Source organism: Sorex fumeus, unplaced genomic scaffold (genome assembly GCF_029834395.1).
Source record: "Sorex fumeus unplaced genomic scaffold, SorFum_2.1 ptg000001l, whole genome shotgun sequence".
Taxonomy (NCBI): domain Eukaryota; kingdom Metazoa; phylum Chordata; class Mammalia; order Eulipotyphla; family Soricidae; genus Sorex; species Sorex fumeus.
This window is the reverse complement of record NW_026606058.1, coordinates 8,493,923-8,513,603: the sequence shown is the minus strand read 5'-3', so window position 1 is coordinate 8,513,603 and position 19,681 is coordinate 8,493,923. Positions and strand designations below refer to the sequence as shown.

The window sequence follows — 19,681 nt, the reverse complement described above, 5'->3', positions numbered from 1 at the left end:
GGGTACTGTGCTTTGCAAGAGAGGCATTGAGTGGCAATCATGTTTGGTCTATAGACTACTTTTAGCATGCTTCTCCCACCCTGGGAGGGTATTCTTAGTACCAGAAGAAACACAAGAACCATAACCTAGCATAAAACTAAAGACCTAATCTTCGACTAGCATCTAATTCTTTTATCTCCCAAAGGGCCTGAACTAGATTATCTGGCTCAATTCTGAGAGGAACAAATTTCCCAGCGTCACACAGATTACTGCAGGCTTCTGTCAGCCAACTCTCCTGCTCTTGGAATTTAGAGAGAAAAAATTGAATTGACACGTGAAGCAGAATTAACACTTGCTAAGGGCCCATAGCCCTCTTACCATAGTGTTTCTAGTGCAGAACAAAATAATAAAGAAGGTAATTATCAACTAGAATAAGGCTTTAAGCCTTTCGATAAAGGCGCAAACTTGCTTTTAAGGTATAAATTCTAGAGAGAGCAAATACATCAATTTAAATAATACTACAAATATTAGCATAGTTGCAATTATACTGCTGCTGCTTTTGTTAATAAAAAGGAAAGATGAAGGCAAGAAAAATAATTCCAGTAGAATTCAAATATTTAACAGCATAGAGGAGGAGGAGTAAGTAGAGGATGAAACAAAGGAATCTTATTGACCTGCCATAACAATCTATGATAAGAGCTTTTCTTCATATTTTTGGGCAGAAATTAACTGGAAGAATTTTATTTTCCTTCATTTTTTTTCTTTCTTCAAACTACAAAATAAAATCAACAAAATTTATATTTATTTCTATTCTTTCCATAGTCATTCAGGGAAACAGACAAAAGCCAGTCTGCCTTTGTCCCACTTAGTTTTGTCATAAAGGAAAACAAGCCTTAAGGAGCTTAAAAGTCAACCAGACAAACAGTGTCAGTGACCCAAAACACTTTTTAATTCACAAATACTATGAGTCAAATTTATCTTCCCTTTTCTCATCATTACTGGATTACTGGGAAATTGACATCTTAATTAAACACCATTATTCTTTAAGCAAAATGTTATTTCCTCTTCTCTCCACATTTTATTATTCTAAAAGCAGTAAAGAATATAAACCAGATGTCAGCAGAAAGGTGATACACTACTGCTCTAGGATCTATTTTTCTAGTATCCAAATAAATACTGAGGAAAGGGACTTTACCTAAAGGTAAAATGACCATAGTTCAAATGTACTCATCAGGGTGATGATTTTCTTCACAGAATTGCTAGAGAATCCTACTGAAATCTGTAATTTTTTTTAAAGGCTCTTCATTTAAAATAAATATTTAATTCACACACAACAATCAATGCTGGCTAAGAATGGTTAGAAATCTTTGGCTCTGCCTAGCCTGAGTTATATAGACCGTGAGCTTTTTTTATTACCTATAAATGGAAAGAATGATGTTTAGGGGCAGAGAGAGAGAGCTCAAAGAGCTGGGAGGGCATGTTTTTGCATGTTAGAGGTCTGGGTTTAGTCCCTATCACTACATGGTCTCCTGGATACTGCTAGGAATTACCCCGAGTACCAAGCCAGGAGTAGCTCCTGATGTGGTTAAAAAAAATTAATTAATTAAATAAATAATAAAATCCTTCCCAGCTCCAAAATGTATTGAGTCTTAAGATTTAAAACAAAATTTTTAATTAAATATGAAGAACTTCAATCTAAATTCTAAGTCATGATATCACCCTTTGCAATATTGACCAGATTGGAGGGTAAGGTAAGACTTATTTCTCATCTGCCCTGCCGAGCCTTCTTTTGGTGATTAGGAAAACATCATGTTTAATTTGTGACACTTATGTCTGTGTCACAAATAAAACTAAAGTAAAATACTGTGACACCCAAATTTAGCTATGAAGCCCCATTAAAAGGAAAAGAAACCAAAGAAAAGACATATATCAATGTTAAGCATACTAATACTCAACATTTTATACAAGTGAACTCATTTGAAAAATTTTTGATCTATTTATCCTTTTTTATAACACTTTCACCTATGGTGTTTCTAAAAACAGAGTAAATTTAAAAGAATTTCCCAGACTTTGCACTTATTGTGATGCAAAAGTTATCAACAATTGTAGGTATTACATAGTTATGTCTGTTTCCTATCAAGCATATTACGTGAAAATTTTGCTATCAAGCTCTAAGTTTCTGGAATAATTTAGACCAATCAGCAAGGTTCCAGAAGCACCTTGTACATCTCCTTCCTTTAGTCGTAATAAGGAATCTGCATCAAGTAGAACATGCCAGGTGTTTCACTGAGTTAAGGAGAAGCCAGCACTTCCTGTTGCCATAGAAACAAAATAACATCTGCCAGGTCCCTGTATAACTGAATATAAAAGGCTGGTATGAAATCAACTGGGTAGATATGAATAATGCAAACTGAGATGCCTGCAATATTCCCAAGAGTGTAACAGATGAGTAACAGTATAACTCTCACGCCGTCCAATAACGGCTAAGCTCTCCTCTCTATCAAACACCTAATAATATCAGATATCTAATAGCACTTTTCTGCAGGCAAAGCTGGCTCTGAATTTTTTCTTTGTTTTAATATGATAAAGACAACATCTTAATTCCCAAGCCTTTTAAGAATAAATCACTAGTTCTCAAATATCTATGTGATTATAAATATTGCCCCCATGATACAAGACTGTCAGATTGGTAGGTTTCCCCTGATCTTTCAGCCTATGCTTTCATTAGTGAGACCCATGCTTAGGGGATGAACAGCTTACAGAGTGGAGGGGAGCATTGGAGAACTAGCAAACTGACTCCCTTCCAGAATGGAAGAAAATCTCTCTACGTGTGAAAATGAAAACAAAACAGAAAATAACAGGGGAAAGAAAGGCAAGGAAATGGAGGTCAGAGGAAAGAGTTCGCACGCCAGAAATAAAACTAGATGTTAAAACTTAAGGCAGAATTTTACCTGTCTCTTTACCAGATGAAAGCGGTTTAGGATCTTACTGAATGTCTTATTGAATGTCTTCAATTTTGGTGACTGATGGAAAAAGGCCACTAGAAAATGGTATGCACAGGACTGTGAAACGCAAACTATTTTAGAGGGATTCCCACTTTCCTAATGGAATGCCAGCAACAGTTGTGGCAAGAATGGGCTCAATGCTCACTGTTTTTCAAGCCTAGAACCTTACTTGAATTTCCTACTCGGGAGTCATGTGAAGTCTGCGTGCCGGCTAGCTAGAATCAGAAAGGTGCTTACGGAGCCCTGGTGTATACCTGGAACCGAAGTGGCAAATAATCTTCCCAGAGATCATCCCATAGCTCCTGCAGGTCTGCAATTTCCAAGGGATAGCTCGCGGGCGACTTGGACAGGGGTCTCAGAGACCGGGGCAGGAACGCGGCACCAACTCCGTCCGGCAGAACCTGGCCGGCTCTGGCTCTGGGTGAGCTGGACTTCACGGGGATGGGGAGCCTGCTCCCCCGGGGGCTCTGGATGGGCTTATAGTCGAGACCCTTAATGACACTCAGAGCCAGCTCCAGCCGGTGGGCACACGCCGGGGGCGGGGCCTGCTCGTCTGCCCAGCAGTCGCACTTGGCGAGCTCCTTGGCGCCCCTCTCGGGGTCCTCGTCCTTCGGCTGCGGGGGGCTGGCCTGGACACTCGCATCCAGCGACTCCACCGAGGACCCCGGGGTGCCTTCCTCCATGCTTTCTCCATCCGGGGGGGCTTTGGTGCCCGGGAGATCCGACGGCCCGACCTCGGAGAGGGCCGGCTCCTCCGTGCAGATGCTGGTGGACCACCTGCTGGAAGGGCCGCAGGAAATACTTCTGGCCACCTTCCTCGGCACCTTGCAGATGGCTTCGTAGTCCGCATCGGCGACCCGCAGAGCCGCACAGCCGCGGCACCTCCTGGGTCGGCTGCCGGGGCCCTCCGAGGCGTGGCAGCTGTGCAGCTCGGGGACGTGGTCCTCGTTCTCGACCCAACACTCGAACCCGGAATACGCGAAGTCCTCCTGCAGCAGGGCAGAGTACCGGGCGTCGGGCAGGCCGGAGATGTCCACCGTGCCGGGGCCCGCCTTGGCCTCGGGGCCGGGGCCCTCGTTGTTCTTGCGGTACATGCTGGCGATGCAGAACTTGAGCCGGTCCTTCTCCAGCAGCAGCTTCTGCAGGCGCTCGATCGAGAGCGCTTCGATGCGGGCGATGACCGTGTCGAAGCGATAGATGCGGTCCAGCATGAACGCGCACTTGCTGCACGCGAACTCGCCTTTGCCATCGCGGGGCAGATCCTTGCCCAGGACGTGCGAGAGCAGGACCTGCAGGTTGAGTTTGGACGCCGTGTGGAAGATCCAGCGCCGCTGGTTACCGCACAGTTCCCGGGCGCAGATCCTGCAGATCTCCTTCATCTTCCCGGCCCCCTCCCGGGGGGCAGCGCCGCAGCAGAGCGGAGGACCCGGGGGCTCCGGCCCTCAGCTCCTGCATGCACGCCCGCCCCCAAGTCGGCGGCTCCGGCGCGGCGCGACCCGGCGGGGTCCCCCGGGCGCAGGGCGCAGCCCCGGGGGCAGCGCGCGGGCGCTGGGTACCGGAGTGGCCCGCCCCGCCCCTCGGAGCAGGGAGGGCGCGGGCATAGAAACGCCCGGCGGGGATGCCGAGTGACAGCCAGGCGGGCCGGGACTCGCAGGACTCGCCAGCCCCCGCTGCAGCTGTCCGGCTTGCCGGCCGCCGCGTCCTCGGTGCCCTCCCTGGAAGCGCCCGGGCTCCGCGGGACCCGAGCGGCCGCCGCCGGCTGCTGACGCAAAGGCCCCGGGCTGGGAGCTCAGATTTCAAGATGGCGGCGGGCTCGGCTCCCGCGAGGGCTGCTGGGACTTGTAGTCCACGAGCCCGCGCCTCCCTCTGCGCAGGCGTCCCGCGCCCCCGCCGGCCGGGCCTAAAGCGGGTCTGGGGGTCCGCGGGCTGGGCCGGCCGTGCGGCTGGGAGCTTGGCGGGCTCGGACCCGGGCCCGGCTCCGGGGCGAGGGTAGCCCGAGCGCGCGGGAGCCCCTCCTCCGCGCAGCGGGGCGTGCCGAGGTTCTGCGTGGCGGGAGAAAGCCCAGCCCCTCCCCCGGCGCCCTCGGCTGGTGCCACGTACTCGGCCCGGGCCCCGCCGCCCGCGCCCGCCACCTGCGGCCCCAGCTCCGCCCCGCACCCGCGGCCAGTCGGGATTCGGAGGCCCCGGGGCGCCGAAATAGCACACCTTTGGGGGCGATGTTCATTCAGACTCCCCCCGGCTCTGTCGCGAGTCCCCCCAAAACAGAAGGCAGGTGCTTCTGGATGGGGGGGAGGGTGGAGAAGGGGGTTTGCACCCCCCTTTTATTTTATTTTATTTTTTTGCTTTTCATCACACCTGGCGATGCTCGGGGATTATTACTCCTGGCTCTGCACTCAGGAATCACTCCTGGGCGGTGCTCAGGGGACCAGATGGGATGCTGGGAATCGAACCCGGGTCGGCCGGGTGCAAGGCAAACGCCCTCACCGCTGTGCTATCGCTCCAGCCCCCCCTCTCCCTCCCTTGTTAAAGGCAGAAATAAGAAGGGGACATAAAGTGGCCGCCTAAGAGAGTGTCCAGCATGTGTTCCCGCGGATGCTGCTGGTTTGACCAAAATGCGATCGGTACCAGGAAAGAAAACGGCCTTTTGAAAGAATGGAGCCGCGAGGGTAGATTTCCACCGACAAACTCTCGGGTTCAGGTAGATTGCAGGTCCTAGTTTTTCTTTCCAGCTGGGGAGAACAAACAAAGGACAAAAGACTTCTTTGAGCGAGAGGCCAGTATCTGGGCGCGCCTCTCCCTGCAGAAATCCAGCCTGCACGACCCTTGCCCCGCTGGGACCCAGGAGGGAGCAGATGAGAAGGAAAAGAAGGTTCCTGGTGTTCCCTGGAGGGAAAAGAGCGAAGGAATTTTGCAGGGCTGAAGATGAAGAGTCTGAGAAAGAAGTTTGGCCAAAATTGCTTGGAAAGGCGAGGCAGAAGCTGATCTATGAAAAGGCTAAGCGCTCTGGCGTGCAAAGTCCTTAGAGCACCCTGCTGCACAGGCTACAGAACGTTGCATGTGTGATTTCACCTAAATATTCCGTGTCCTGACCATAAAACTGAGAGTGTAAAATGAAGTTTCTAGGAAGAATCATGGCACCTGCCTTTTTGTCTGGCTTTATGCTAAGGATGACTCCTGGGGTGATTGGGCAGTGCTGGGCACTTGAACCTGGGTCTGCCTCTGGTTCAGCACACGCCTCAACCCCAAACTATGTATCTAATCCCTTCTCCTTTAAATACCATGTATCATTTCAATTTTCAGAACATACGTGTTCCTGTGTTACTATCTTTCATTTTTAAGAACGCAGAAAATAATCTCTAGGAAATATTGTATATGTAAAATTGCCCTTCCTAATTTAACAATTGCCCTTCCTAATTTAACACAATAATAGCACTGTAGCACTGTTCTCCTGTTGTTCATCGATTTGCTCAGGGGGGCCCAATAACGTCTTCATCATGAGACTTGTTGTTACTGTGTTTGGCATATCAAATACATCACGGGGAGCTTGCCAGGCTTTACCATGCGGGCAAGATACTCTCGGTAGCTTGCCAGGCTCTCTGAGAGGGGAGGAGGAATCGAACCCGGGTCAGTCGGGCCGGCCACGTGCAAGGCAAAAACCCTACCGCTAGGCTATCACTCCAGCCCATGTCAGCATAATTCAATTAAAATTAAAAAGGAGTAAATAAAGCTATAAATTAAATAGCTTTATTAAATTATTAATTTTTATATGAGCATATATAAACTGGATGGATTGAAAAGTATGCATATATTGTAGATCTAGTCTCTTACATCTGGCCCTTAGTATTCAAATCCGCAAAATAATTATGTTGAATCAAATTTTGGCATGGTTCAGAATCACCAGGGGGGCTTGTTAACCTACAGGTTGCTGAGACTCACAGCCTACAGCTTCTGATTTAATTAATTTGCGGTAGATCCCAAATATTTTTATTCCTCACAAATTCCTAGATCATGCTAATTCTGCAGTCTGGGAACCACATTTTGAAAACCACCAAATTGAACTATCCTAAACTATTTTCAGAAAAATCTCAATAATAGATCAGAAATATTGCAATACTACAGATAAATCGACATATCGATATGCCAGACACAGTAACAACAAAGTCTCCAATGGAGACGTTACTGGGCCCGCTCGAGCAAATCGACGATCAACGGGAGGGCTTTTACCTTACCTTACCTTACAGATAAATAAAACACATTAATCAATAGGGAATCTTATCAATGATGATTGTGAAACTGTTGTATTTAGAAAATTGGATCCTCATTTGAAACAAGTCTTAAATATCATAGTAGGGAATCTTTTATCTGTCTATCTAAATCTTTAGATCTCTAGTTTCAGGGCCTAGAAAGTATCTCTTAGAACCATAACTACTTTATACCCACTGTGTGGTACAGTTTCTAAGACCTAATTCTGGACTGGGAGAGAAATTCCAAGATACTTAGAGAAGTGGAAAATCCCCACATCCCAAATAAGTATTAAGTTCCACTGCCCTGGGAACAACATTGTAAATAATTGTTTTAATTACTCAAAAACTATTCAAAAGAAAGAGAATATGATGATTATAGAGAAACTTAAAACAGAGGAGGACATGCAAGAATATCAAAGTAAAACTAGTTATGCTTTATGGTAAAATTATAATCATATGCTTACTTTCCCTGTGCTATTTGAATCTATAAAATGTCAGAAACACCCATGACTGGGAAAAGATATTTGCTTACCGCTCATCCACTAAGCGGTTAATATCCAAGATATGTAAAAGTATGATAGCCAAAATATGGAAATAAGGAAAATGCCGCCTTACAAGCGGCCAACATGGCCAACCCGAGTTCGATTCCTCCGCCCCTCTCGGAGAGCCCGGCAAGCTACCGAGAGTATCTCGCCTGCACGGCAGAGCCTGGCAAGCTCCCCGTGACATAGTCGATATGCCAGACACAGTAACAACAAAGTCTCCAATGGAGACGTTACTGGGCCCGCTCGAGCAAATCGACGATCAACGGGAGGGCCTTTACCTTTACCTCTATGACAGATGAATGAATCTAGAAGTTGTGAGATCTTTCATATATATATGTATACACACACACACACACACACACCACAATGAAATACTGTGCAATTCTAAGAGAGAGAAAAGTATAATGCAACTTGCCTCGATGTGGCAGGAACTAGAGGATATTGTGCTAAGTCAGAAGGAAAGGAATAAATACAGAATGATCTTTCTCATATATGCAACTTAAAGAGGTACATCAAAGCAGCAACCAAAGAATCAAAGGCAACACAAATCCAAAAAACCGAGTTTGTGGGGGAGAAAGGGGTTGGGGGGGGGCACTGGGCTCTTTGGGGGAGGAAAGTGGGCACATTGGTAACCAGTGTGGTGTTGAAATTATGTACGTGGGAAACCATCATTAACAATATTGTAGTCCCTTAACAAACACAAATAAATTTTTCATTAAAAATATATAAAGCACTTGTAAAACTTAACCAAAAAATGCACCAAAGAATATTGAGACAAAATGAGCAGACACTTTCTCAAAAAGGGTCATTAAGCATATGAAAAATGCTCTGTATAATTCTATTATCAGGTATCAATCAATCACTGTTCATCGATTTGCTCGAGCGGGCCCAGTAACGGTCTTCATCACGAGACTTGTTGTTACTGTGTTTACCATGATCGAATACATCACGGGTAGCTTGCCAAGCTTTGCCGTGCGGGTGAGATATTCTCAGTAGCTTGCCAGGCTCTCTGAGAGGGGCGGAGGAATTGAACCCGGGTGGGTCGAGTCGGCTGCGCACAAGGCAAACGCCCTACCACTGAGCTATCGCTCCAGCCCATTATCAGGCATATGCAAATTAAAACATTGGAGGGGAGCGGGTTGAGCTTTCTTCCCCGCCCCGACCAGGGCTCCGGCAGTCGAAGACCTCCAGGACCATTCTCCGCACACATGAAGGCACTGGCAGAGGGACAAAGTCACGCGGGTTCCGGGGCCGAGATCTCCCAGCCTACTCGGATTGGAGTCGAGCATCCTCCACCCAGATCCTCCAAATTCCAGTAGGGGGGGGGGGGGGTCACATCCACCACCTAGCCCCCTGGCGCCGTGTAATCCCATCAGCGGCCAAGACTCAGAGACTATAAAATCCAGCTCCCGGAACCTCTTATCAGGACATCTTTTTATGACATCTTATTATCTCATTCCTACTTTGGACAAACTTGCAGGCTATGAATGTAACCTGCCCACAGGGCAGAGTCTGGCAAACTCCCCGTGGTGTACCAAATATGCCAAATACCAGTAACAATGATGGGTCTCATTCTCCTAAAGAGCCTTGAATATAATCTCAGGGTTAGGATGAAAGAGACATTACTGGGGCCTGCTGGAGGCAATCGACGAATAACAGGATGATGTAAAGTAAAGTAAAGTAAAGGCCCTCCCATTGATCATCGATTTGCTCAAGGGGGCCCAGTAACGTCTCCATTGGAGACTTTTGTTGTTACTGTGTCTGGCATATCAAGTACGTCAAGGGTAGCTTGCCAGGCTCTGCCCTGTGGGCAGGTTACAGGCTCTGCCATCAACAGGATGATGAAATGAAAACATTGAAATATTGCCCACACCAATGGGACTGACACACATCAAAAAGAATATAAACAACCAGAACTGGCATGGAGTTAGGGGAAAGTGTACCCTCATCCATCCATTCCCTGCTGGCCAGAATGTCATCTGGTTCTTTTTGGAGAATAAAATGGACACTTTTTAAAAAACAAAAACCTTATCACTGAGTTTCCATATAGCCCATAAATTCTGGGACCAAAGGGACCAAAAACTATTCTGAAAAGACATTTCTGCACCTATGTTCATTGAAGCGCTACTTACAATATCCCGAAGGCTGGATAAAGAAACTATAGTATATATACACAATATCTGTGCTATCTGTTTTAAGAAAACATGAAACCTTGTAAATTACTGCTTCACTGGATGTATCAGGAGAGTATTTCGCTAGGTGAAGCTTGTCAAGGGATAGAGACAGATACAAAATGGCCTTTCCCATAAGTAAGATATCAAGAAACATAGTAAGGGAAAGAAACAAGTGAGGGAGTAAGGAATAGCCAAAGGCAACAGGATTTGAGAACTGGACTGAGATTGCCTCAGCAAAGGGCGTGGCTTGGGAGGATGATGGAGGCACTGTGACAAAGGTGGATGGAGACAGACACTGCTGGAGGGCATGCGTGTTGTTGGAACGTTGCTTGCAGGAAACCCTGTCATTAACCGGAATGTAAATCATGCTGCCTCAACTGCACTTAATAAGTAGCTAGAAACAATTACGATTCCCATTAGTTAATGACTGACACAATGTTTTGAAGCATTTTAAAACCAGACTTCCAATTCAAATGTGGGTTGTAGAATTCTGCATTTCGACAGAATCCACCTTTGGGGCACAATCAGTTGTGTTCAGGGGAGGGCTTGCTCCTGCTCTCTGTTTATGGTTCATTCCTGGAGGACTCGAGGCCCATATGTGGTGCTGGAGATCAAACCCAAGTTGGTCATAGACAAGAAAGTGCCCTAGCCCTATCTTGTCTCTCTAGCCTTCCAAAAAAATTATCTTCAAATAATAAATATGAGTCATCCAAGTTATCAAATACTTATCAAAAACTTATCAAATACTTATCAAATAAAGTAAATTTTTCAATGATGTTAAGTCAATCATATCGTGAGCAATAATTCATGCAAATTCAGGGTTTTTTTTCTCTATCTTTGTGAGATTTTCCCCCTTTGTGAGGGGAAGAGAATGTGCATGCTCCAGTTATAATAACTGACTGTAAAACTAAACTGTCCTTCCGTTGTTCATCGATTTGCTCCAGCGGGCCCAGTAACGTCTCCATCGTGAGACTTGTTGTTACTGTGTTTGGCATATTGAATACATCAAGGGTAGCTTGTCAGGCTTTGCCGGGTGGGCGAGTTACTCTCGGTAGCTTGCCAGACTCTCTGAGAGGGGCGGAGGAATCGAACCCAGTTCAACCAAGCTGGCCGCGCGCAAGGCAAATGCCCTACCTCTGTGCTATCGCTCCAGCCCTTTAGACAGTACTGATAAGTTTAATACATAGCTTCATAATAGATTAGTACAGATTAATATGCTTGAAAGGGATGAGAGCAGGACTTGAGATGGGTCTTAGAAAAAATCATTTGAATTTTAGATTACAGACTTGAGCAGAGAATGGCATGTGGAAATGTGTTAGAAAGTTTAGCCCAGACTAGCAGATGAATTAGAAATTCATGGAGATATTTCTAAGTGGTTGCAAAAAGACCTGTTCAAAGGGACATTGCGACGCTCCAAATGTAAGGTAATAAAGATCTGGTGCAGAAATGGAAAGAAATCGGTTAGTGTGAGAATCATTTCAAAGTGAACAGTAGAATTTGATGACATAGGTGAAGAGGATGGAGGCGAGGGGGGAAATTATAAATGATAATAAGACTTTTGATCGGGAAAACTAGGAGAAAAGATAAAAACAAAAACAAACTGGGAACTGAAGAGTTCATTTGAAAAACAAAAAAAAAACTGAAAAATTCTTTTATTTGGGTCATGCTAAATTGGGTTACTGAGAAAATTAATTGACGCTATTTTACAATCAAAGCACAGCTAAGAGGGTACAGAAATTTAGGAATGAGAGGGATGGGGAACATAATCAAAAGTCATGAAAAGATGAGCCAAATGAATCTCAGAAGAGAGCAACATTTTGCAAGATGTCTTCCCACCCCGTGTGTGGCTGATTTCATTCGGGCACCTGGGGGGGCAGTGGGCAGGTGTGTCCCTTTACCTGCCCCAGAAGATCCCCAGCAGCCGCAACCCTCCAGAACCCAATCGCTCCCACGCTCACGGCTGGTCTTCACAGCCTTGCCCTGAGCCGCCACTTATAAGATTGAATCCACTGAAAAGCCCAGAGATGGGGGCCTTGTGACTGAAATCTCCAGGCTCGTTCAGAGTTGAGAATGGGCCCATCCTACCATCTCCCTGTGCTTCGCTGCCTCCGGGCACCATTTAAGCACATTAACAGCCATGATCCAGAGACTCACAAATGAATCTCAGAAGAGAACAATGCGCTGCAGAGATGCCTCCAGACCCCCAAATCACCATCTAGTTGAAAAAATGCTTTTTGAGTCACACCTGGCAATGCACAGGGCTTACTCTGGGCTCTGCACTCAGGAATTACTCCTGGTGGTGTTCAGGGGACCATATGGGATGCTGGGAATTGAACCCGGGTCGGCCACGTGCAAGGCAAGTGCCCTCCACTGTGTATCGCTCCAGCCTCCAGCTGAAAAATTTAACTCCAGTTCTAGCACCCTATGTAAAGTTTTAGGATTCCAGGAGTGCATGGCATGTGACTCACATATGCAATGCCACTGATATACCAAGAGTAGCACACAACATTTGACAGGGAAATTCATATACACATATATGTGTACAAACAAACAAACAAACACACACATATATGTATATATATATATTTATATATATATATTAGTGCTCAAGGCTCAAAACTCTAACAACATGTCAGTGCTCTCTAATACAAGAGCTTAATTGTTCCAAGATGAGATACAACAATTTTCGCACACTTTTCTCTAAGGAAACCTTTTTTTGGATCATTTTCAGTCAATTATTCATAACAAGCAATACAAAATAAATTATTTAGCATCTGCCTTTGGGGCAGGCTTGGGTAGTGATGAGAAAATTCGAAATAATGGTGATGGGAAGGTGTAATGGTGGTGGGATTGATGCTGAAATATTGAATGTGATCAATTACTTTGAACAACTGTAAAAAAATAAAAATTTTTTAAAAAAGATGAACCAGAAATATGAGCTCGGGCATATCATTTTCTGTAACTGAAAAACTTGTAAGTAAATTAAAGAGCTTTTAAATTTAGCTTCTCAGGATCCTTGCCTGTCTAACTAAATGTTAGATTCTTTTTAATACTTTTTTCTGAATACCTCTAACATGTTTATAATTGTTGGTTCACATTCTCTATACTTTCTTTATATTTTTAAAACCCGAACCCCTAACCAAGTCATATGGTCTTACATGCTTACCATTCTAATAATCCTGTCTACTTTTCCCAAAATTTTCCTAGCAAAGATCCTTAATTGTCTACTTCCTATAGAATGAAGTTCAAACCCTTAATCAGGTATTTCAGTATCTCTATGAAAAATTCTTCATGCCTCTACTGCAAACCACAACACCCAAAAGAAGAGAGAGAACAAAAGGGAATGCCCTGCCACTGGGGGGGGGGGGGGGTGGAGGAGACGGGGCGGGGGTGGTGGGAGGGACGTTGGTGGAAAATGGAACTGATGGAGGGATGAGTACTCAACAATTGTATGACTGAAACTCCAGCACGAAAGTTTGTAAGTCTGTAACTGTACCCCACGGTGATTCACTAATAAAAAAAAAAAAATCTTCCTGCTTATCCTTACAGCTCTTCTCGTATTTCTCACCTAAGCAAAGGGTGACAGGATAAATTTGTATATGAATGTTTTATTCCCTGGAAACTACTTTTTGGAGACTGGTGGAGTCTGATATCACTCTCCCGACTCAAAAATTTTTGCAGAACATTGAACAGAGGCTGTCTGAAATCAAATGCACTTCCTGGTTGTTTGTTGAGATATATATATATATATATATATATATATATATATATACATATTATAACATTCAAAACCCATTGAGAAGATTAAGCAAATGCCCCAGTAGGGAAAGAAGAAAGAGAAATGTGTTTTAGGTCAACACAAGAGGAGTGGGTGAAATTTTGCCTAGATCGTACAGAGGCCCGGGTTGGAGTGATGTCCAAACGCAAAAGGAATCCATATTCATTTAAGTATCCTGGGGTATCAGCAGGACTAGTGAAGGGACAACCAATGGGTGACTTGAAGAAACTGGATTCTAGGTCAAGGGATTCTAACTTCATGAAAGATGAAGCCATTGCTGTGCTTATTGGCACAGGGTGCTTCACTGGTAGACCAAGGATCTGTGTAATCAAAATGATGCTTTGGCGCCGGATAAAATTTGGGTAGGGAATTTCACTCTCACATATCTGAAAGAATGAGAAGGAAGTACCAAACGAATGAAACTCAATTTCCCACAAACATGGCTAGTACAAGGACACAGGGCAACATCAAACAGACTTAAAAGAAGGTTAAAAGAAAAGTGCTATTTTCTGCATTATTGTTGGCAAACCCAAGAGTCATATCCCTACAAACCTTTTTGTAAGTTTTCAATTAAGATCAATTCCAGATTGTTTTACCTCATTTGTTTCTCTTTTTCAATGTCATATCCTTTGCCTTATATACTGAACCCCAGGGGTGGAGCGATAGCACAGCGGTAGGGCATTTGCCTTGCATGCAGCCAGCCTGGCCAAGCTGGGTTTGATTCCTCAGCCCCTCTCGGAGAGCCCGGCAAGCTACCGAGAGTATCTTGCCTGCAAGGCAAAGTCTGGCAAGCTCCCCTTGACGTATTCAATATGCCAAACACAGTAACAAGTCTCACAATGGAGACGTTACTGGGCCCGCTCGAGCAAATGGATGAACAACGGGAGGACAGTGACAGTGACAGTGACTCAACCCCAGAATTCTCCTCTCAACTTTCACATTTCCAAATATCTAAAAAAGCATTCAACTTTCAAATAGTAAAATATTTACTTGTATTTATGTGATATGTAACAGTGACACCTCAAGATGATCACTTTTTAAAAAGCAGGAACCACCCACAGTGCTGCTTGGAGGTCACCAGGTATAGTCCCACCGTGCTAGAGGTTTAGGGGGGACATATCGTGCCAGGGATCAAATTCAAGGTCTATCACATGTACTCTACCACTTATTTCCCCAGTCCATGACTGGACTTTTAATTCTATCTCCCCTCCATAATGTTTCTCTAGTCACTGTCACTGTCACTGTCCTTCTGTTGTTCATCGATTTGCTCAAGCAGGCCCAGTAACATTGTAAGAATTGTTGTTACTGTGTTTGGCATATCGAATATGTCATGGGTAGCTTGCCGGGCTTTGCCGTGCTGGTGAGATACTCTCAGTAGCTTGCCGGACTCTCTGAGAGGGGCGGAAGAACTGAACTCTAGTCGACCAGGTTGGACGTGTGCAAGGCGAACGCCCTACCCGTTGTGCTATTAGCTAATGATGGGTCATGGTCCAAATCCAACCTCAATCTTTTCTTTGTTTTTTGTTTTGTTTTAAAAATAAAATTAGCATAGAACATAGTTTCTAGTTACTATATGATTCAGTTTCTAGTTACTATATGATTTGTATTTTGCAGAGTAATCATCATATAAGTCTAATTAATATCCACTAACTTGGAATGTTGTTTGGTTCAACCACTATGGAAAGCAATATGAAAATTTCTTGGGAAAATGAAAATAGAACCCCCATACAACTCAGAAGTACTGCTTCATGGCGCCTACCCTCAAATCACACACACAAAAACACTTAATACACAAAAGGATATATTTGGGTCCCTGAAACTATTGTTAGATAAGATAAAAGATAAAGGCGCTCCCGTTGATCGTCGATTTGCTCGAGCGGGCCCAGTAACGTCTCCATTGGAGACTTTGTTGTTACTGTGTCTGGCATATCGAATACTCTCGGTAGCTTGCCGGGCTCTCCGAGAGGGGCGGAGGAATCGAACTCGGGTCGGCCATGTTGGCCGCTTGTAAGGCGAACGCCCTACCCGCTGTGCTATCGCTCCAGTCTTAAAAACCACAATACGTCTATTTAAATAGTCTACTACCTTACGTACTCACAAAAATTGTATTTTTGAGGAGCCATTTAAGATCTTTTTTTTAGCAACCTACAAATATGCAATATAGTTTTAAGGATGGTGCCCATAACATTGATTTTATCCCCATGACTTATTTATTTATTTATTTATTTATTTATTGGGTTTCGGGTCACACCAGCAATACTCAGGTCTCATTCCTGGCTCTGTGCCCAGGAATCATTCCTGGCAGGCCGCAAATTAAACCTAGGACAGCTATGTATAGGACAAGTACCCTACATGCTATACTACTTTTTGACCCCCAACCCATGAATTGTTTCTTTGCTAGGAGTTTGCACTTTTTAATCACTTTCTCTTATTCTACACATGCATATTCACTTCACTACGGAGGGAGGGATAGCACAGCGATAGGGCGTTTGCCTTGCGTGCAGCCAGCCTGGCTGAGCCGGGTTCGATTCCTCCGCCCCTCTCGGAGATTCCTCACCCCTACCGAGAGTATCTCGCCCGCAAGGTGAAGCCTGGCAAGCTCCCTGTGACGTATTCAATATGCCAAACACAGTAACAACAAACAAGGTCTCCCAATGGAGACGTTACTGGACCCGCTCAAGCAAATCGATGAACAACGGGAGGACAGTGCTACAGTGCTATTCACTACGCTGTACCCCCTTGAAGACCAATAATTTGTTCTTTGCTCAGTTTGTTTATTTTCTCACATATAAGAGATATTACAGTATTTGTCTTTCTCCAGTTGATAGATTTCACTTAACATGCCGCCAAGGTATACCCATATTGTTCCAAAGGCAAGATTTCCTTCCTTTTTTATAGTTGTATACTTTTCTATTGTATGCATTTACATACTACATTTTCTTCATTCATTCTTTGATGGACACTGAGAGGCTCCATGTGCTTTGTACATAACGTTTTATTGGAACATAACAATACTTATTCATTTGTGTATTATGGCATGACTGTTTATGTGCTACAAAAGCAAGAACCATAGATACTCTCTGAGCTTTTAAAAATAAAATTTGCCAGTTCCTGATTTTTTGTTTCCTTAAAGTGTCATAATTTGCAGTTTTTAATTATTTGGTTATTTATTTTTCTCCCTTATTAGAATGTGAACTCCCTGTGGGGAAGAGATCTGTTTTTATTTTTGTGGAAGACACCCAGCGATGCTCATGGGCTACTTCTGTCTCCATACTCAGGAATCACTCCTGGTGAGTTCAGGGGACTATATGAGATCCTGGGGGTCAACCCCAGGTTGGCTTCATGTAAGGCAAGCACCCTACCCATTATACTATCTTTCTGGCCCTGAAATCTGCTTTTCTTATTCTTCCTCATCTCTAGTATCTAACAGCACCAGAGTCTGAGGACCATGGTCAGCACTTAATAAACAGTCATAGTCTATCATAGCTACATAAATGAGTGAATGAATGAATGAATTAACTATTTGTTTATATCTTAAAGTTTTATTTTAATCTTTTGCCTTAGCACAAAACTTACGTTCTTGGTTATGCTATAATACCCTCATATAGGAAATAGGGTTCCATAATAACTAGTTTAATCAGCTTTTTTTTTCAACTCCACTACTTCCTTTTGGGAATGGTGTTCCCACACCTAACGGTGCTCAGGGATTGCTCCGAGCTCTCCATTGGGGTCTCATCCTGACAGTGGGAACCAGATGGGATATCAGGGATCAAACCCAGGCTGACGCTGCAAGGCAATGCATGATGTACTATCTCTCAGCCTCTATCCCACCTTTCAATTAAAAACGCTATCTTTGTAAAAGAGCTTAAATATAGCACAGTAAGACAGAGATTTAGTGACTGTTCTTTGATAAAAAAAATTGGGGGGCACACTCAGCAATATTAGTGCCTACATGATTGCTTGGGGTCATCCTGGTAGTGCTCAGGGACCCTTGTAACTCTGCGGATGCCTCTTGCATGCAAAAGCATGTGCTCATCCCATCGTTAAAATTCTTGGTATTTATCTCTCTAGCCCATTCATAAAGTTCTTTAGGGGGAAGGGTGTCACACCCAGTGATGCTCAGGGGTTACTCCTGGCTCTGCACTCAGGAATTACTCCTAGAGATGATCAGGGAACCATATAGGATTCTGGGGATCAAGCCCAGGTCGGCCAAGTGCAAGGCAAACACCCTACCCACTATACCATCGCTCCAGTCCCCTACTCATAAAATTATTAACCTGACATCTAAGGGCTTTCTGACTCTAGCTTAACTCTATTTTTAAATAAAAATCCACTCTTTCCCCTCCTGTCTCTGCATATATTCTCTGCGAACGAATTCTTTCTTTCCCAGATAGTTTAAGGTGTGTGCTCTGTATGCAGCTGACCCGGATTTGATCACTGGCATTACATGTGGTCCTCAGAACACTGCCAGGAGTGATCCCTGAGATACAGCCAGGAATTACTTCTGAGCACAGCCAGTATGGACCAAAAGCAAATCAGAAAGAAGTGACGAATTATCTTCTAGGATACTCAGAACTGCATGTTCCTAGGTCTAAGTCATAATAATTGAATGAATCAAACAATGTTTTTCCTTCTGATATTTTATTAAAATCTTATTAATTCTTCACAAACCAGAAGAATTTTGAAATTCCCACCCACCTCTACAGCTTTGTATTTTGTTTTCATTAGTTACATTCTTACTTTCCAATTCAGTTATAATATTTAGAAGTTAGAGACTAAACTGTACACATTTTAGTGTTCCTCTTTTGTCACTAACATACCTTGTGCGTTGAAAGTGTTTAATAACTATTGTTATGAAGTTCTAAAGGGCCTTTTATTTTTCCATCTTTTTTCAGTTCTAAGTGGTCAAAACTATTACTGCCTTACACAACTAGGTCTAATTATTTCTGAGAAATACTAAGAATAATATTTTCTATCCAGGAGACAGTGATGTCAAATGATCATTTACAAATGAATCTCTGGTTTCAAAATTCCCCTGCTAAAGAAGAGGATATTGAAAATCTTCTCTTAAAAATAATTTCCGTACATGAAATGAATTGGAGCTACCTAAACTATTAATCCTTGCAAGATTTTCAGTCTCTGCCTTGAATATTCAGAGCACATTCTTGCCTTAACCTCTTCCTGAGATCTCTCCATGGCAACACTGGAACTTTTGCAATTTTAGGAAAATATGCCTCACTGCATCTAGTGCATTGGATTCCAAACCAGGATTAAAGGCATATAGACCAAACATGATTGCCACTCAGTGCCTCTCTTGCAAAACACAGTACCCAAAAGAAGAGAGAGAGAACAAGGGGGAATGCCCTGCCACAGAGGCAGGGTGGGATGGGGGGGGATGGGGGGGTGGGAGGGATGCTGGGACCCGTGGTGGGGGAGGATGGGCACTGGTGGAGGGATGGGTACTTGATCATAGCTGAAACCCAAGCACAAAAATTTATAAGTCTGTAACTGTACCTCATGGTGTTTCACTAATAAAAAAAAAATGATAAATAAATAAATAATAAAGGCAATGACTCTCCTGCTTTATTTGCTTGGGAGTGTTTCTGATTATTTAACATAGGCCATTTCTGTTTCAGTTTTTAAACCAACCCTGGTAAAATTACGTTAATATTGTTTATAGTGTACTGTGAAAATAGGGGGCTGGAGCTATCGTACAGCAGGGAGGGTGTTTTCCTTGCATGCGATTGACCTGGGTTCGATTTCCAGCATCCCATATGATCCCCTGAGCACCTCCAGGAGTAATTCCTGAGTGCAGAGCCAGGAGTAACCCCTGAGCATTGCTGGGTATGGCCCAAAAAGTCAGATAGATAGATAGATAGATAGATAGATAGATAGATAGATAGACAGACAGACAGACAGACAGACAGATAGAGTATTGTGAAAGCACTGTAACACT

The 19,681-nt window shown here is 44.1% G+C and overlaps 1 protein-coding gene across 19 annotated transcripts in view; it reads right to left on the bottom strand.

Moving 5' to 3' along the window:
- The window catches only part of LOC130028593 (myomegalin), a 179,565-nt gene that overhangs the window by 84,471 nt on the left and 75,413 nt on the right, over positions 1 to 19,681 (bottom strand). For 12 of the 19 annotated variants that reach the window (XR_008793282.1, XR_008793304.1, XM_056119379.1 and 9 more), the window contains exon 1: positions 3,239 to 4,395. The exons of 1 other annotated variant lie outside the window; for it this stretch is intronic. Coding sequence is in view for 16 of the 18 variants with exons in the window: in XM_056119379.1 (XP_055975354.1) it covers positions 3,239 to 4,363 (1,125 nt within the window). In the remaining 2 variants the exon portion in view is untranslated. Of the gene's footprint in view, positions 1 to 3,238; positions 4,401 to 19,681 lie in introns of those variants that run through there. 6 more of the 19 variants (XM_056119688.1, XM_056119911.1, XM_056120442.1 and 3 more) reach the window with 3 other exon arrangements.